Genomic DNA, 18,395 nt, shown 5'->3' on the forward strand with positions numbered 1-18,395 from the left:
TTACAAAAAGCTGAGAGCCAAGTGCATATTTGTGTTATAGTAAGCACAACTCCACTCTGCTGATTTCACCAGTGATCCTAAGGTTCAAATTGGTCAACGTGTTTATACAACTGAAGTGTGAATTTTGATATCGATTGTGGGAATCTTAACGCTGATAAAGGTCATAAAAATGGAAAAGGTTATTGAAGGAACGCTGTTCCAATTTTAGACTTTTCTTGCTTGTACTTAACAGAGGCAGTGATGAGTCCTCATCAGTTTTGCTATTTGTTAATTCCTGTCTTACAGCCATTTCTAGCTTTTTACCCCCATTCATTTGCGAGACCATATTGTTTCTATGGGAAAAGCACATTGAAAGTTGCATTGTTGAGTGCTCTGTGAGAGAAGTAAGTCAGATATATTTTACAAACAAATAGTATAGCACCTATAAACTTTTCTGATTAGTTTTCAACTTGAAATTGTATACTGTGTGCCAGTATACTATTGTGCTCTTAAATATGTAAATAGCATATTTTTTAAAATTTAAGACACTGTAAAATACTATTTAAGCATTTATTAACTTGCTACAATGGTGTTAAAGAAATTCTGAATTGTAATTTATATTTTTTGTTCTCAAAGCTATCTAGATTATGAAGTTTATACCCGAGGAATCAAATTTCTTATATAGAAAAATGATCAAGTAAATGCATACTAGAGCAATGTAGATAGCGTGGCTGAAGAAATGAATTTAAAATTTAATTCTAATTTATATTTAAACTGAAGATTTGTCTGGATGCAAATTACTGGTATTATGTTGGTATTAAAGAAAATTTTATGTCTAGAACTATGTTAAATATCATATTTTTGATAAATATTTAGTGTTTGAATTGTGATGTCCTCTAAGTATAAAATATACAGATGATTGCAAAATAAAATGACTGATATTTTAATTTTAAAATATTGATGATTGAAATAACAATATCTAAACATGTTGGGTTAATAAAATCTTTTTCATGGGTATGCAGGAAATTTAAAAATTATACATATGGGTCACATTTCTTGTGGACAAGGGTGGTGATTCTATATTATTATTGGTAATTTTACAGTCTCTAGATCAGTTATTCAAGGAGCATTGTAAAATCTCCAAGTATGATTATGCATTTGTCTTTTTCTTTGGTTCCCTGAATCTTTTGTTTTGTGTATTTTTAATCACTTGTTTAGGATCATGTTTTTTTGATGTTCATGCGTTTTGTTTGATTGCCATTTTAAATCTGGTAATACTTTTAGTTGTGAAGTCTACTTTGACATTCATGTAGATATATCAGTGCTGGTTTATGTGTGTTTCTTTCTAACTTGTGCTTTCAGCTAAAATCTAACATCGGAGCCATTTCAGCTACCCCTATCCTCTTTCTTGGCATGTCTGATAATTTTGATCTTGTGATTTGATAACAGTATTTTAGACTCTGTTAGTTTTGTTGTGGTAAGCAGTTTAATTTCTGGTTGCTCTTGACCTTTTGTGGGCTGGTGTTATACTCTGTTATTGTCCATCTTTGGAGGACTTGGAGGCAACACTCTTAAGTCTCCAAGTTGTCTCTGCTGCCTGTCTTTGCACGCCTTGCTATTAGACTTTGTTGCAGAGTAGTTAGCCTTTACTCTGTAGTGATCCTTTATTCTAAGACAGTCTTTTTGGGTGTTTTATAAGCTCTCTCCTCTGTGACTGGGCTACAATGTCCAGTGGTGTTAGACTTCTAGACTTGTACCTGCTTTTTTCTCATCCCTGGAGTAGCTGCTTTCTGGTAATCTTGCAGGTAGTGTCTCTACCTTTGAAACTTGTTACTTTTGCTTGACCAGGGACTTCTGATCTCCACCTCTGCACAGCTCCTAGTGCCAATTCACAAGACTTGTGTGCCACAAAAGGAAGGATCCACTAATACATGTTAATGTATTAATTTGGTGGATTTATGATCAAGTATGATTAAACATCAATCACAAAGACAGTTGTCTTTTTGTTTTTAATAGTTTACTTTTTAGAGAAGCTTCAGAATAACAAAAGAATTGAGTATAAAGTACAGAGAGTTCCCTTATAGTCCCTTCCCCTGCACGTTTACAACCTCCCCACTGTCAACATCCCACAGCAGAGTGGTTCTTTTGTTATAGTTGATGAATATTTGTTGACGTATCATTATCACCCAAAGTGTATAGTTTATGTTAGGGTTCACTCTTGGGTTTGTATGTTCTTGGGTTTTAATAAATATGTGGACTTGTATCTCCCATTACAACATCACAGAGAATAACTTAACTACCCTAAAAATCCTTTGTGCTTTACCTTGTCATCACTTCTTCCCTTACACTTCCCCAACCTCTGTCAACTAGTGATCTTTTTCTGGAGATAGGTACCAAGTTTCTCTTTATAGGCTCGTTTGGAAATAGGTTGCTGTGTGTACTTAATGTGAAGGTATGGAGACATATTTGCTGACCAGTTGATTGCCTGTAGGTGTCTTTTAGCTTTGACCTTGAAAGATTCCTTCTTTGGACTTGAGTAGGAGAACTGACTTGGAACTGTGATTCTGGAACATGTATTTGAAGACTGAAATCTACCTTTCCCTTTCCAGTAATTTCTTGGCAATGAAGATTGGAAATAAAACCACCATTTTCTACATAGATTGGTGTGCCTTTTTTAGCCTATCAATATCAGTGTTGTGGCTGGACTGGTTCGTGTGGTTCTTAACTTTGATTGCAAGATGCCTTTTAGCAGTGACTGGAAAAAAAACTTCAAAAACAATAAAGGTTTATTACTTAGAAGACCTGGAGATTACACAGCACATTTAGGGCCACAGGTGAGGGCTGGAGGGAGAAAGTGGGGTTGCAGGGGAGAGTACATAGAATGCATAAACATGGGCCAAGGGTCCTACTTTTATTGGGTTCATGGGTGGGGACCTAGGGTTTTGCAGGCTAACTCCTTACTGGTGAGATTTTAAAAATAAGTGGCAATTTAAAGTAAGGGAAAGAAAGAAAAGTAAAAATAATACAAGTTGGTGACAAATGTCCAGTTACCTAAATGCCATGTTCTGTAAGACAAAAGGAGCCTTGGTGTGGGCTAGTGAGGGCAGCATGTGACTGGGAATGTCTTCAAACTACCTCTCTTTGAAGTGGCCTCTTCAAGCTCAAGTCAGGCATTTGCATTGCAAATTATGTGATCATAAAATTGGCTAATAAGATAGGCAAGGGCAGATGTAAAGCTCTTGAGTGAAATATTTGCATTTAGTTCATTCAAGAACTATTTTATTAAACACCTGCTATATGCCAAGTACTGTTCTGGGCGCTGGGAGAGCTTTTTTTTGTGCCTTCCTTTTGTGACACACAAGTCTTGTGAATTGGGGAGATACATGGTACACATGTGAAAGTTTCTTTGGATATTGAATGGTCTACGGGCAAAAAATCTCTTGTTAAATTGATGAGGAAGGGATTATAATTTAGGTGGAAAGGTTATAGAAGGCTACACCGAAGAGATAACATTTGAGCTGAGACCAAGATGATGATGAATCTAAGCCACATGAATTTCTAGGGACAGAACATTACAGATAGGCGAAAACATAGGACAAAAATTCTAAGATGGGGAACAGGTTTGGCTTTTTCTAAGTCACCAGGGTTTCTTAAGAATGAACAGTAAGGTGATACAAGGTGAACCCAGAGGGGAGGCAGAGACAGATCATAAGACTCTGGAGGCATGGTAAGGAGCTTAAAAGTTTCTCAGCACCCCTCCCCCCTTTTAATTTCCCTGGTTAATTTTCTTGTTACAGTGTGAAACTAATTGATTATTTTAAGCAGCTAATTGAGCATCTTGGAGAGAGTTTTTATGGAAAGTCAAATTATAGGTGGGTTAAGATTGGGGGTTAAACTTGGTTAGGAACCTCAGGGATATTATTCCTTAGGAAATGATATTTAAGCCAAGACTTAAGGAGTAGGTTTGAATTGATTAGGGGAGGAACATGGGAAAGAGTACCCCCAAAAGAGGACTGTCACAAGTGAACTATGAGTCTATAAAGAGCTTAATAATAGCATAATAATCTAAAAAAAGGGTTGGTCTGTCTATCTGTAGTTTACAGAGGGGAGCACCACGTGGGGCAGGAAGATTTGACAGTACAGATCTTACTGAGCATGTGTAGGATTTTGATTATTAATCTTCTGTAACAATGATATTAAAGAGGAGAGTAACAATTATATTAGCCATATTATTAAGTTTGCTGCTCTTTGGAGGTTGCGTTGGTTTGGACTGGAGAAGGGAGAAGCAGGGAGACCAGTGGGCCCTTCTGGGGGATAAGGTGGCATGGGAACAGTGATGGCATTAGTGAGACTCTGAAGGAAGACAACTTTAGGAACTTGGTTATCGATTACATTTGCAGAGGAGGAAAGGAGGGGTGTGTCGGGGACAGCTCTCTGTGGTTGGTGATGTCAGTTCACAGCCACGCTGGTTAGTTGAAACTGACTGTGGCGTTCAGGGCCTTGAGTATAGATTTCTCTGATGGAATTCGTTATTCCAAAATTACTGTTACTTTAGTAACAAGCACCAGGAGTGCTAATGTGAACTATATATATTCAGTCACTTACTCCTGATGACAGCTCTGTGAGATAGGTTCTGTTGTTATCTCCATGTCCCCGTGTTACGGGTGAGATAACAGGAATAGGAATTGTGACAGTCCTTAGGCAGCCTGTGCTCTGTTCGTGGTCTTCGCCCCTAATTAAAATTGGAAGCTTTTTACCATGCAGATGGCACACTGTTCCACTGTTTTCATGGATTTACCAGCTGATGTATTACTTTTTACTATATTGTACCTCACTTTAACTATATTGTACCTTAATTTAACTGTATTATACCTTTCCTGGAAAGGTTACTGTTTTGTGCATACAGTTAGCATGCTTTGTTATATCTGCAGATCAATGAAGCAGGCAGTAAGAATACCCTTTAATTTACACATTAACTACCTTTACTTCCAAAGATTGTCCTTTGCTTGCTCTTCATTTTGTATAGTCACTGTTTGCAGCATGTTTTGAAATAGTGTTGATTTTGCTACCCTTATGTAGTTAACTATATTGTGTATGTATAGTATATATGTATATAAAGATTTTGCTACATATGCAATGTGGGGATAAAGATTCTAATAGTCTTGCAAATAAATAAGCTAGATGTTTCTGTAGAGAATAAAACCCCATTAGTGTACCTCTGTAGTACTTGCTCTGAGAATAGTGTCCTGTGCTTAAGGCCTCGCTGTGCTGTGGCCTAATCTTGTGCCCCTCCTCAGCGGTGAGGTCTACCTGAGAGGAGGGGCTGTCGCTGTGTTAAACACAGTAGGCGTGGCGCTGTATGTCTCTGGCACTTAGCAAACAGGCTCAAGGGAACAGTCTCTTAAAAAATTAATAATAAGAGGGCAAGGTCCCCAGGAATAATTTGTTGCTAACGTGAGATCAAGCAATTGATAGTGACGAAAGCTAGACAAGGTGTATCCCCTGGAACGACCTAAGAAATGACAATTATCTTTTTTAAAGATCAGAAACCTAAACTTTAGAAATTTGTCCCTGCTCTGTATGTGGTATAGTTACTTCTTTGTCCCTATTCAGTAACGTTCTTCTGTAAAGGTTGCCTTTTTGGTGTGTCATGATGAGTAAAGGCCAAGTTTATGTAGCTACTTTTGGGGCTTTGTAACCGTGAATTTCTGACTGGAGTTTGGTGAAAAGGAGCCTACAGGTGGATGAAGCTCTAGCATGTAACTACACCTCACTGAACATTGTCTCCCAACAGAGCAATCCTTTGCTTTGCTTAAAGAAGGGAGGCTATACTGTTGTGTTATTTTTAGCAAGTTAGGGACTTGTTACATCTATATCATGTCATTTGTGGAAACTTTGTAGGATTTTAACATAGCCCTTTAAGTTTCAGAATAAAAAATACTGTTTATAGTTCATACATACATGTTTTAGCACCTGGAATGAGCACCTGGAATAGTTTTCTAGGTGATACCTAAAGGGAAAATTGGGATCTGAATTACTAGGTGAGATTGGTTTTTCTCCGCTTCTGAATCTAGCGTCTGTGTGGTTGGTATAGCAAGAGTTGTTTATAGAATGCAGTGCTCGAGAACAGCTGTCCATAATTTAGCTCTTAAGATTTAATTGAGGCAGAGGCCACACTTAGTATTGCTGTTACCCCTGTATATGGTGGGAAATTCTACAAGTTTTCTTGCTCCTAATATAGAGAGAGTGAGAAATCTAATACATCTTTAACTTTTTAATTATTTTCTTATGGTGGGAGAGGAAGTTATATGAAATTTTACATTAGTTGTGCTTCTTTAGAAAAAAACTACTTCAAAAACAAGTAGTGCAGTCACTAATATAACCTGTTTCTCTTTTTAAATTTTAGGTGAGAATTATGAAGATGATGACCTAGTAAACTCCGATGAGGTTATGAAGAAACCATGTCCAGTGCAGATTGTTCTTGCTCATGAAGATGACCATAACTTTGAGCTTGATGAAGCAGCTTTGGAACAGATACTGCTGCAGGAGCATATACGAGATCTTAACATAGTAGTGGTATCCGTGGCGGGAGCTTTTCGTAAAGGGAAATCATTTCTATTGGACTTCATGCTTAGATATATGTATAACAAGGTAAGTAGTGTCTTTTAGATTGAACTCAGCTTAAAAAATGCCAGCTAAACCTGTTTAAAATTAATAAAAACATTAAGAACTATATAAAATAGTTATAAAAATAGCTCTTGACATCTCAGTGAAGACAGTAATGTGATTGTATGTGAGCTCTTGATTTCTTCATCTCCAGAATTCCCTGCTGCATGATGTACATATTGATACATGCAATTATCCTTGTCCCAATTATTGTAGCTCTAACCTAGGAGTCCTGGGTATGTCCTACAATTTCTCCCTGTTGTTATCTTGGTCACTTTTACAATAATGGGTGAAGAATAGTAGATGTACCATGTGAAAGTACATCTGTGTATCTCCTAAGTAATCTTTAGTGACTGTTACGGACATAAAGTCTATTTCTTTTGTGTGACTATATGTTCTTCCATGATTCTGAGCTCTTGCCTCTGTATGCTGGATTTTTGCAGTTCTGCTAGGATATTTTGTTATTTCTCAAATCTTGCTGTTTTCCTTGGCTAATCTTTTCATTGAAGGCCTTCCCTGATTTTAAGATACTCTCTCTCTCTCTGTATATATATACCCTCCCAATTTTCATGGCACAAATCATGTTTCATTGATATCACATTGTTTCCTGGCTGGTTTAACCGTTATCAAAAGTGGGCCTGGTTTTTACTACCATGGCTCCTGTAATTGAACTGTAGCTTCTTTTCCTGTTTGTTTGCAGTGTTTAATGTGATATCCCTTCTGTTCCTTAACTCTGACTTTTTGTATATTATATCAGCTCACTGCAATGTATTGATTACAAGTTGGTCATAGACAATAGAATGTTAGAATGGGAAGGAAACTTAGATCACTTGTTTAGTAATGACATATCATTTTCATGTTAGGTACTATTTCTGATTCCACCTCTCATCATTTAGGGGGTGTAGCTGCTTGCACATCTGTCTTGTATTTTCTTTTTAAGATTTATTTATTTATGCATACAGAACTTTAACCCACTGTACCACCAGGGAGGGCCCTGTCTTATATTTTCACTCTCTGACTAGTAAAATTCCTCCTTTCCTGGGGGAGATACTGAAACGACAGAAAAGTTATGATGATATGAATGAGGATATACATACTTAGTGGTTTCTAAATAGCCATATGCTTACAGTTTTCATTCATAAGATTTCCATAAAGAATTCCTGATATAAATCTTAATTTACTTTGTGAATTAAAAATTAGAAACTTTTATTTAGGTAGCATGCTTCTAATTATAATTTAGTGGTGGGTCATTCTTTTCAACTAGGACATGAAAATAAGGAAAAATAGGCCCTCTCTGGTGGTGCAGTGGGTTGAAGTGCAGCACTGTAAGCTGGCCGCAGCTTCTTCAGTGTGAGTTCGACTCCCAGTCCGGAGGTGACCCAGACGGCACAGCAGACCTCTCCTGTCTCACCTGCTGCTGCTCTTAGCTGTGTACTTCTTCAGTCTGCCTGTTCTGCTTCCCACTCTGTTTCTGGTGAATTCTCTCACTGCCCCTGCACCTCTGGCCTGTACCCCAGTTCTGTGTGCATTAAATAAATAAAACTTTTTTTTAAAATAAGGAAAAATAATGGGATAGCTTTGGATTTATTTTATTTACCAGTGTGCCTGTGAAGTGGCAGGCTAGCTAAAGAAGCAAGAGATAAGCTAGAAGATCATCCTGACTTAGTAGCCTTCTATATGTGAAATGTGAACACATTACTTTATGATTTAAAATTAGGTCAGTATTTTAATTTTGAATTATAATAGTTGGATATAAACAAAAAACACTATTTTTTTTTTTTAAAGATTTATTTATTTGTGCATACAGAACTGGGGTACAGGCCAGAGGCTCAGGGGCGGCGAGAGGCTTCACCAGAGACAGAGTGGGGAGCAGAACAGGCAGATGGACGAAGTACACTGCTGAGGGGAGCAGCGGGCGGGTCAGGAGAGGTCTGCCGCGCCATGTGGTCACCTCCGGGGCAGGCAGGAATCGAACTCATGCGGATGTGGCTTCAGATCTCAGTGCTGTGCTTTAACCCACTGCGCCACCAGGGAGGGCCAGAAAAACACTATTTTTTAAGAAAAAACTTATTTATTTATGCATATAGAACTGGGGTACAGGCCAGAGGTGCTAGAGGATTCACCAGAGACAGAGTAGGGAGCAGAACAGGCAGATCAACGAAGTACACTGCTACTGCTGGGTGAGTCAGGATAGGTCTGCCACACCATGTGGGTCACCTCTGGGGCAGGAATTTGAACAGTGCAGCTGCACTGAGGCGGCTCCACCTAGCTTGCAGTGCTGCGCTCTTACCCTTTGTGCCACCAGGGAGGGCAGAAATACTTTTTTATTTTTTAATATTTATTTATTAATACATACAGAACTGAGGCCAGAGGTGCAAGGGCAGTGAGAGGATTCACCAGAGACAGAATGGGGAGCAGAACAGGCAGATCAACGAAGTACACTGCTGAGGGGAGCAGCGGGCGGGTCAGGAGAGGTCTGCCGCGCCATGTGGTCACCTCTGGGGTGGGCAGGGATTGAGCTCATGCTAAAGTGGCAAGTGGCCTTAGCGTCTTAATGCTGTGCTTTAGCCCACTGCGCCCATGGGGGGCCCCCTTTTTTTTTTTTTATAAACTAAAACTATGCTGTGACTTTTACCAACCATTTACAGATTATAGGGAAATTCTGATTTTTAGGTTTCATTTTCTTCATTATTTCTTCTCATTGTTTCATCCTGAAATAGTCTCTTGTACAGTTTGTCTTTGAATTATTATTTGTATTAGGAAAGTAAGTTTTATCTGAAGTACAAGAAGAAAGAAAAATTAGTACTCTGTAAACTTGAGGTGAACTAAAAGTTTTTCAAGAGCTACGAACAAAGTTTCTTATGTTGAATTAACACTTTGTTATAAATTTTTACTGGGAGATATAGAATTTCTGACTTACATAACATAGATTGACATTCATAATAGACATGAATGTCAGCCAGGAGGTAAACTATAGGAATTCAAGTATTGATATACTAGTCATTATCAAAAGGTTATAAAATGAATAATTATAACAATTTATGTATGAATTATTAAGTTGATTAGGTTAGTTTTTTAATACAAAATCACATGTGTGGGCAGTCACATAGAGGAGTTTAAGATCCATAATGAGAGACAGAATTGATGATGCTGGTGGGAGAGAGGTTGACTTTTCCCTCTAAAGTATTTGTTTAGAGTCACAAGTATTCGCCTTTCCCTTTCTGATGTTGATTTAGTTAATGGGGTTGGAATTGAGGAAGTGTACTTAATCTTTGTTTAAATTTTCCTTTGAGGTAGAATTTACATCCAGAAAAGTGCACAAATCTTGTGTATGAAATTGTATGTCTGTGTACACCCTTATCACCATTATCCTGATGACAATATAAGAAATGCCTTCCACTCCTCCCCCTTACATTCTTCCTTGTCAATACCTATCCCCAAAAGGTGACTGATATTCTGAACTCCCTCAACATGGACTAATTTTGCCTATTTTTAAACTTCATATAAATGAAATGATACTGTTAGGGTTTTTGTTTGATTTCATTCACATTTTATCTATGAAATGTACTCATGGTGATTTACCCATTTAACTATCAGTGGATATTTGCTTTGATCTTGAAACTTTTAGGAAGCTGATTTTTGTGACTCACTGCTTCCAAAGTGAAGTAGGTTACTGCAGTGTCAATAGGAAGTCAGAAAAATGCTGATCAAATTTTCATATAAAAATAGTTGCATAAATGTGTGTAAAAGTTAATGTGGGGTATTTTGAGAATAAGTAATAGTGGTAGTTGTTAGTTGAACTTTTCTAGATAAAGCTTTCTTAATTTTTCCAACCTCTTTTTGACTACCATTCCTACTTTTTCTTTTTAAAAAAGGTTTATTTTGATTTATTTATGCATACTAGAACAGGTGTGTAGGCTAGAGGAGCAGGGGGTGAGAGGATTCACCAGAGACAGAGTGGGGAGCAGAACAGGCAGATTTACTGCTGAGGGGAGCAGCAAGTGAGACAGGTGAGGTCTGCTGTGCCTTATGTGGGTCAGCTCCCTGGCCAGCCACCAAGTCATGGTGCAGCAGTACAGTAGCACTGATACTTAACCCCTATGCCACCAGGGAGGCACCTCCTATTTCTTCTTTTAAAAATTTTATTATAATTTTAGTCACTTGAAAGTAGATATAGTATGTAATAAATGCCCACTGATAATTTTAGCAGTTGTCAATTTCTTCCCTCTCTTTTCATCCATACCCCAACTCATTTCATACCTTACTTATTGTTATGACATATATTGAGATGCCATTTCATTTGTAAATAATTTAGTATTTATTAAAGATAAAAGCCTGTTGGGAATATTACAGTAACACCATCATACATAAAGGAGTCCAAGAGAATTTTGTAATTGATTGGATAGTAACCTACTGGGGATGGAAGTTTTATGGACTAATAATGATAGATGATTTAAAGTTTCAGGTCCAGTTTTCACATTAGATAATGGACTAGATGATACTTTTCTCCCATTTATACTTGCTTTTTAAATAAGCTGCTTCATCCCTCATTGAACCTACCTTAAACATCATTTCTCATCCTTGATGTGAGCTTTGCTGTTTGTTTTGGACTATGTGTGCAAGCTATTAAAAGTTTTCCTGAAACAAAGGCATCTTTTCTGTGGAATACTTTAATTAAAGGGTATGGAGTATAGGAATCTTGACACTTCACTAATTTGTTGTGACCTAGGTTAATATTCTGGACAAATTACCTATAAACAACTTCAGCATGTGGTTAGCATTATGAAAAATTTTACTTATGAAAAATTTTAATCACAACTCCCAAATAGAATAGCATAGCAAACCCTAGTTTACCTATTTTCCTCCTTAATGCCCCATCCCCCTTTTGTTCTGGAATATTTTAAACAAATGCCAAATGTATCCTTCTACCATAGATAGTTGAGTCTCTTACAGATAATGACTTTTACCATCATTGTTATTATTTTAGCACAACCACAGTACTGTTATCACACCTAACAGTCGTTTTTGTCCGTATTTAACAGCATCTGCTATAATATCCAGTCTGAATCACATTTCCCTGTTGGTTTTGTAAAAGGCTCCTCCCCCCCCCCCCCCCCCCACATTTGGATTGTTTGGATCAGATTCCTAACAAGTCTCATGGTTATTTTTAAAGTTGATATTCTTTTTAAAGAGAAAATTAAAGCAGTGTGAAAACATTTTAGTATAAGCTATTCTAAGAGAACTGTGCTGTTTTGACAGCCATTCTGTCTAGAACTTAGTTTTGTTTTTCTGTGCAAGGAGATGTCAAAATGGCTGTGGAAACTTTTATAATTTAAAAATATTATTGGAATCTTTCCAAAATGGAGGGAAGTGTGTGTGATCCCACTTATCTAGAAGCCTAGAGAGTAAATAGTAAACAGCTTCATGAAGGTTCAGGCTTGACACCTGATCTCCTGCATTTGTGACTGCTTGCGTCATGGTGCAGTGTGTTTGCTGTTTCTGGACTAACTTCCTCGTCTGTAAAATAAGGAATGGTGATATCTTACATTCTTGGGTGGTTTTTAATTTTGTGTTTTTTTTTTTACATTTCTGCTTGCCCTTAACAGGGTTCTCAAAGTTGGATTGGTGGAAACAACGAACCATTGACTGGCTTTACGTGGCGAGGTGGCTGTGAGAGAGAAACAACAGGCATCCAAGTCTGGGATGAAGTGTTCGTGATTGAAAGACCCGATGGGACAAAAGTAAAATAGCTGCTTTCACATGACTGTTTCTCTCTTGTGCATTCTTTTTTTTTTTAAAGATTTATTTATGCATGCAGAACTGGGGCACAGGCCAGAGGTACGGGGTGGTGAGAGGATTCACAGGAGACAGAGTGGGAGCAGAATAGGCTGACTGACAAAGTACATTGCTGAGGGGAGCAGTGGGCAGGTCAGGAGAGGTCTGCTGCACCATGTGGATCTTCTCCAGGGCTGGGATCAAACTTATGCAGAAGTGACTTCAGCTTCTCAGTGCTGTACTTCAACCTGCTGCACCACCAGGGAGGGTCCTCGTGTGCATTCTTACTTGAGCCATTTTCTGGCATTAAAGTCCCCACAGCACAGAACTATTAGTATCCAATAACCTTAACATATATAGACTATTATGTCAAAATGCACCATACTTACCAGAGTACTTTTCTTGACTTAGTATCTGATTTCAACATTTATTTTTTTATACTTGGATTTTTATAGTAACTTCCAGTGAACATTTTACGTAGTGTTTTAAACCTTTATATTCGTAGGTGGCCGTGCTGCTAATGGATACACAAGGTGCCTTTGATAGCCAGTCAACTATCAAAGACTGTGCCACAGTGTTTGCTCTGAGCACTATGACTAGCTCTGTCCAGGTGAGACATGTGGTGCCGGGCTTGACCAGTCCGCGTGGTTCTAATATCTTTGCTCTTCCTCAGAGTGCCTTTTGAATGAAGGGGGGAAATGGTGAAACTTAAGGAGCTATTTACATTCCTTTTTGATCATTTGTATTTTCACCCGAGGCTGTGACACACAATGAGAAATTTCGTACTTGGAGAGTTTATTAAGGAGGCAGTAATCCCGTAGCCAGTCTCCTTGCTCTTCCATTACAGAATCTGAACTTTCTTTTTCCTAAAAGAAAAAGTTAATGCATGTTATACTTAATCAAATCAGGTTATTTGGCTGCCAGGTACAAAGCTCATCTTTATTTTAGTTACCCAAACAAAAAAGGCAAGGAATTAGCCTTTGTTTTCTACTTTATCTAATGACAACTAGTATTCAGTTATCTGAACTAATAGAGTTAGAGGCACAAGAATTAATTCATGCTTAACTTGGGAAATAAGTGATATTTATGTAAAACAAATGTGTAGACAAACCTCTTTTAGAAAGGGGTAAAATCTTTTGTTTTTCACCTTTTCTATTTGTATCCTAATTGTGTTTGATGTTCTGTCAAGTTTTAGTCTGTTCAAGCTAGCCCTTTTCTTTCCTGCATAATTTAGACTGATTGGACTGAATTTAAATCATCACATGCTATTTTGTATTTCTTGACTTTCCCATTTTTGAGATCAGCTGCCTCTTCTAGCTGAAAAATGTACAGTGTTAAGCCCAGCTGGTGATGAAGTATCGAGTATAATTGCAGATGTTTTCTGAGATAAGAAATGTTTCTTAACCCTGGTAGATTATAGATGGTACTTAGCACAGTGTCTTGGAACTTTTACAATATTAAGGAATACTTGGAACATGTGATCTATTCCAGATCCCTTCCTGAATTGGAAGTATAACTGTCAGAGTGAAAAGAAAAGTTTAAAAAGGGGAGTACTTTTCAGCTTGACTTCTGTTTATTACAGGGCTAGGGCTCTCTGTCATTGCCAACTCAGGATTGCTGTGAAGGGCTATTGAAGTCTCTTTTTTCCATCTTGTTCCACATCTTTTTCCTCTGATCCCACAAGATGTCACAACTGCTGTTTCTTTGAGGCAAGCAGAAATTACATCTTTGTGTTTATATTCTTGCATTACAGCCCCTCTGGATAGCTGGGTTTAATAGATGTAAGTTATATGTCTGTCCCCAAACTTGTGCTTTGGTGTCCTCTTGTTTACTTATCCAACTTTATGAGAGGAGGAGTCCTAGCTTTGGACAACATTTAAAGGTGTTCAGCCGCTTTGTTGTCTTTACCCATCTTGCTGATCCTAGCTGTGGTGGTTGTATGCAGGTAGAAGGGTGATAATGCATAAGAAATTGCTCTGTAAACTACTGATAATCAAGAAGACTAAAATTATTTTTATTAATTGCCTTCTTCCTGACCTTTGAAGCTGAATTTCTTTCCTTCATCATATAAGCTTTCTGGTTAATAGATCAGTAACAAATCGATCCTCCTGTCATGTCTCCTGAGCATCTATTAAATATAAGGCAGTATGGTAAGAACTAATCTTCTCTACAGTCTACTTGCAGCCTGGCTCTTATCTGTTTTCTAAAAACTCAGACCCATACAGATAGGAAGAGGTTGATCGTGCTTTCAGGGGTGAAGTTTAAATCTAGAGTTCAGCCACCTCAGTCATTAGTTAGATTTGAAATATCTTGTTTGAAATCAATTAGCGGAAAATATCATTTTAGTTTTGCCAGTCTGTGTTAGCTATTTATATTCTTGACCTCTAAGTGGTTCAGCTAGCTTATCACTTATCTGCTCTTAGAACAAATTGTTCTGTTTTGGGAGTAATCCTGTTTTCTTAGACATCTTAGCAGAGGCGACATCTGTGGACATCCACTTTTTTCCTCTGGTGATATAAGTCACCTTTTAAAGGTCTGACTCAGCATACTGAGCATAGTGAGTCTTTTCTATAGTTTCCTTTTCTTGAAAGTTCTTGGACCTTCCATTATCAGTTCTGGGTTTGATGCCTTGGAACACTTCTAAAAATTCTAGAGAGGGCAAGGGTGCCATCTACTGTTGCACAGGCTGGTAAAAATTTTATTTTATTTAAGTGAAGAGTTTCCTACATAAGTAAAAATTGATGGTAGTTGGGGCTTCCAGTGAATACTGTAGAGTGTTTACTCTTTTCCAGGGAAGACCATGCCTCTCTTATTTGTTGACTTAGAAAAATGATTGTGGAGTCTTCACTTTTTTTCTTAATGGTCGTATCACCGTAAAGAGAAATCTTTTTTTGAGGAGAAAAAGAAATTACGTAATACACTTCATTTTTGCAGATGCCTCTTTCTAGACTTCTATTTTTGTGTATTGGTGATTTTTACATAATTTACTTCCCTTTTAATGTTTATCCTGATGGTAAGAAAAAAGTGAAAAAGTCCTTTTCATATACCACTGGTGAGGATAGTGGCTCAGTGGTTCATTTGTGCTGAGGTATAAAATAAAGTAGCTTTTATTTATTTCCACAAGTTATTCACAATTGGATATTCAAATTAAAACACTAATAATAACCAAAAAATTTCTTTTAACAGGTATATAATTTGTCTCAGAATATTCAAGAAGATGATCTTCAACATTTGCAAGTATGTAGTCTTAAAGAATAAATGCCAAAATATTTAAAACTTAATTTTCACTTTATTGTGAATTTATATCTTAGAAGCCTATAACATGATAAGATTGACTATTCTATGTTTTTAAACTGATGTATTACTAAAATAGAAGCAATTTTAATATATGTAATTACTGAGCATTTTGTGTGTTATATGAAGTGCTTGACTCCAAAATCATTTTAAACATTCAGACACCTGGTGGACTGATATAGAAAGTTTTACAGATGTCTTTTAGTCTCTTTGGGTACATTATTTTAAGTAATTTGATTTAATAGTTATTTACAGAGTATGGCAGACTTGCAATGGAAGAAATCTACCAGAAACCATTTCAGGTAAATGAGCATTTTATCATTTAAAAGTTGATTCCTAAAGAGATGAACAACTTTAAAACTACTTTATTATTGCCTCGGCTGACTTTTCCTTATATACAGTAAGGTTCTCAAGTGGAGGCAATGGTTTGATGTAGAGGTTGGGGTGGTGCTGGTTTAAGTAGACCCTCCATATAATTATGAGCAATACTAACCATTTGGTGACTATAACATCCGATAAAATTTACTTAGGGAAATGGGGAGGCTTCAGTTGTATAAAGTAGTGATTTTTGTAAAATTTTGTAAAATGATTTTTTTTTTAAATCTATAGACATTAATGTTTTTGATTCGAGATTGGAGTTATCCTTATGAACATTCATATGGTTTGGAAGGTGGGAAGCAGTTCCTTGAGAAAAGGTTGCAGGTAAGCCTTCATGTTTTAGAGAAGAGAAGAGAGGCACCAGCCAGGTGGGGGAGGGTCTAGCTGCACTGCTGCGTAGGCCACCATGCTCGAATGTCATCAGGATAGGCAGCGTTCCCAGGTTAGCTCAGGTGACGCCGCACATGGTTGGGAAACAGTGTCCTTGAGTGGGAACTAAGGGACAAATATTTCTCTCCAGACCAATTGCCCTCTCAGTAAATTGTCAAAGGATGAAAGCTTGAAGGAGTCTTAACTTTTTGATCTACTTAGATTGCTAAGATATCTGTTTCTGGCGTAGCTGAGCTTTGAACATTGGAGCAGGCAGGGTGGTAAAAGTGCGTGTGCTGCACATAGACGATGTGCAAGACCCTCACTCCAAGGACTCGTCCAGAGTGACAGCAGACAGAACGACAGGGAACATTTGTAGGCCTCGCCTACTAAGGCCTTTTATGTTTATAAGGCAGTGATTACCCAGAAACTTGCCTCTGGTTACTTAGTTATTGGTTATTGGGACTGGGATACACATATCCAGACTTCTATTAAGCTCATGCCCTTTTCTGTACCCAGGCATTTCTGGAAAAAAGCCTCACCAGCCTATCATTCTCCTTATCCTTAAAGATGCTTGCCCATGGAATTACTTGGGAAACTTTTGGGGTCAGATTTACTTACTTACTCTCACACAAAGGATACATGAAACCTTTGTTCATTAACAGAAGGATTTTCTTTTGGTCAATAAAATTTTGTTTGCTTATGAAATGATGCCCTTTTTTTCAACTACAGAGACTTGGTGTCCAGTATAATTTTCATCTTCAAATGAGATAAAAATCAATTTCTTTGTTGGGTTTGAAGGCATTTTCAAATTTGAAGAAATTTTTAACAGTTTTAACAGTTAAATAGTCTTAACAGTTTTCTCTGATTTATTCTTACTAACTTTAGCTCACAGAAAAGTGGTCACCTCCTAAGTGCAGCTTGATGAGTTTATACAAATTAAACATAGCCATATGACCAGCATCCACATGCATCCATATAGTCCTAAACTCTAATTGGCTTTATTGGTGTTACTCTTTTTATGAAAGGAATCATACACTGGGTTCTTTTGTGTATCTCCTGCCAAATTATTTGTTTCTGACATCAGTCCATATCATTGCATGTTTAGTTTATTTTTGCTTATTGCTTTACAGTATTCCCTGTAGGAGCAGACACATTGTGTGACTGGGCACATCTTCTTTTTTACATTTTTGTGTTCTTGATGGAGACTTAGGTGGTTTGCAGGTTTTGTTGCTTATGAATGATGAATGAGGTGGCAATCTTTTTTTTTTTTTTTTAAGAATGATATTTGAGAAGAGTCTGGAAAGATATGAGAATGAGTTATATTTGGATAAGTAATTGTTAAAAATAGTGTAAGGTTGACTTTCTTCAAGAATATGCATGACAGTCTCTTTTCCCAAACAGTAATAACTAGCATAAATCATAAGTAATTGTGTAAACTACTGACATCCTATCAGATTTCTGAGGTTATTAGGACTAGACTGGAGCTTTTCACCTTAGCTGTTATTTATTTTTAGATATATTTTATTTATGCATACAAGAACTGGGATATAGGCCAGAGGTTGGGCATAGTGGTGAGAGGATTAACCTGAGATAGAGTGGGGAGCAGAATAGATGAATCAACTGAAACACAGTGCTGAGGGGAGCAGTTGATGAGACAGGAGAGGTCTGAAGTGCCATGTGGGTCAGCTTCCTGGCTGGGAATTGAACTTGTTATTCAGTGATTCAGTGGCTGCTGATAGCTTCATAGTGCTGAGACTTAACCCCTTGTGCTACCAGGGAAGCCCACTAAGCTGTTATTTTGCTCAGATTCTGATCTTTGATTTGTAGGGAAGTCACTACTTTGATTTGTTGTCTCTTTCTCATTATGTTATAAGTACTGAAACAACTTCTTATTTTATGGATTGTAAGCTACAACCACAACTTTTATGTTT

At 37.4% G+C, this 18,395-nt stretch overlaps 1 protein-coding gene across 4 annotated transcripts in view; it reads left to right on the forward strand.

The window, feature by feature from the left end:
- ATL2 (atlastin GTPase 2) overlaps positions 1-18,395 on the forward strand; it is a 42,241-nt gene that overhangs the window by 15,314 nt on the left and 8,532 nt on the right. For all 4 annotated transcript variants that reach the window (XM_012727573.1, XM_004686285.2, XM_012727574.1 and 1 more), the window contains exons 2-7: positions 6,386-6,630; positions 12,252-12,386; positions 12,926-13,030; positions 15,607-15,657; positions 15,960-16,016; positions 16,324-16,416. In XM_012727573.1, coding sequence (XP_012583027.1) covers positions 6,386-6,630; positions 12,252-12,386; positions 12,926-13,030; positions 15,607-15,657; positions 15,960-16,016; positions 16,324-16,416 — 686 coding nt within the window. The remainder of the gene's footprint in view (positions 1-6,385; positions 6,631-12,251; positions 12,387-12,925; positions 13,031-15,606; positions 15,658-15,959; positions 16,017-16,323; positions 16,417-18,395) is intronic.

Source organism: Condylura cristata, unplaced genomic scaffold, assembly GCF_000260355.1.
Source record: "Condylura cristata isolate star-nosed mole 26May11 unplaced genomic scaffold, ConCri1.0 scaffold00020, whole genome shotgun sequence".
In the NCBI taxonomy this organism is placed as follows: Eukaryota; Metazoa; Chordata; class Mammalia; order Eulipotyphla; family Talpidae; genus Condylura; species Condylura cristata.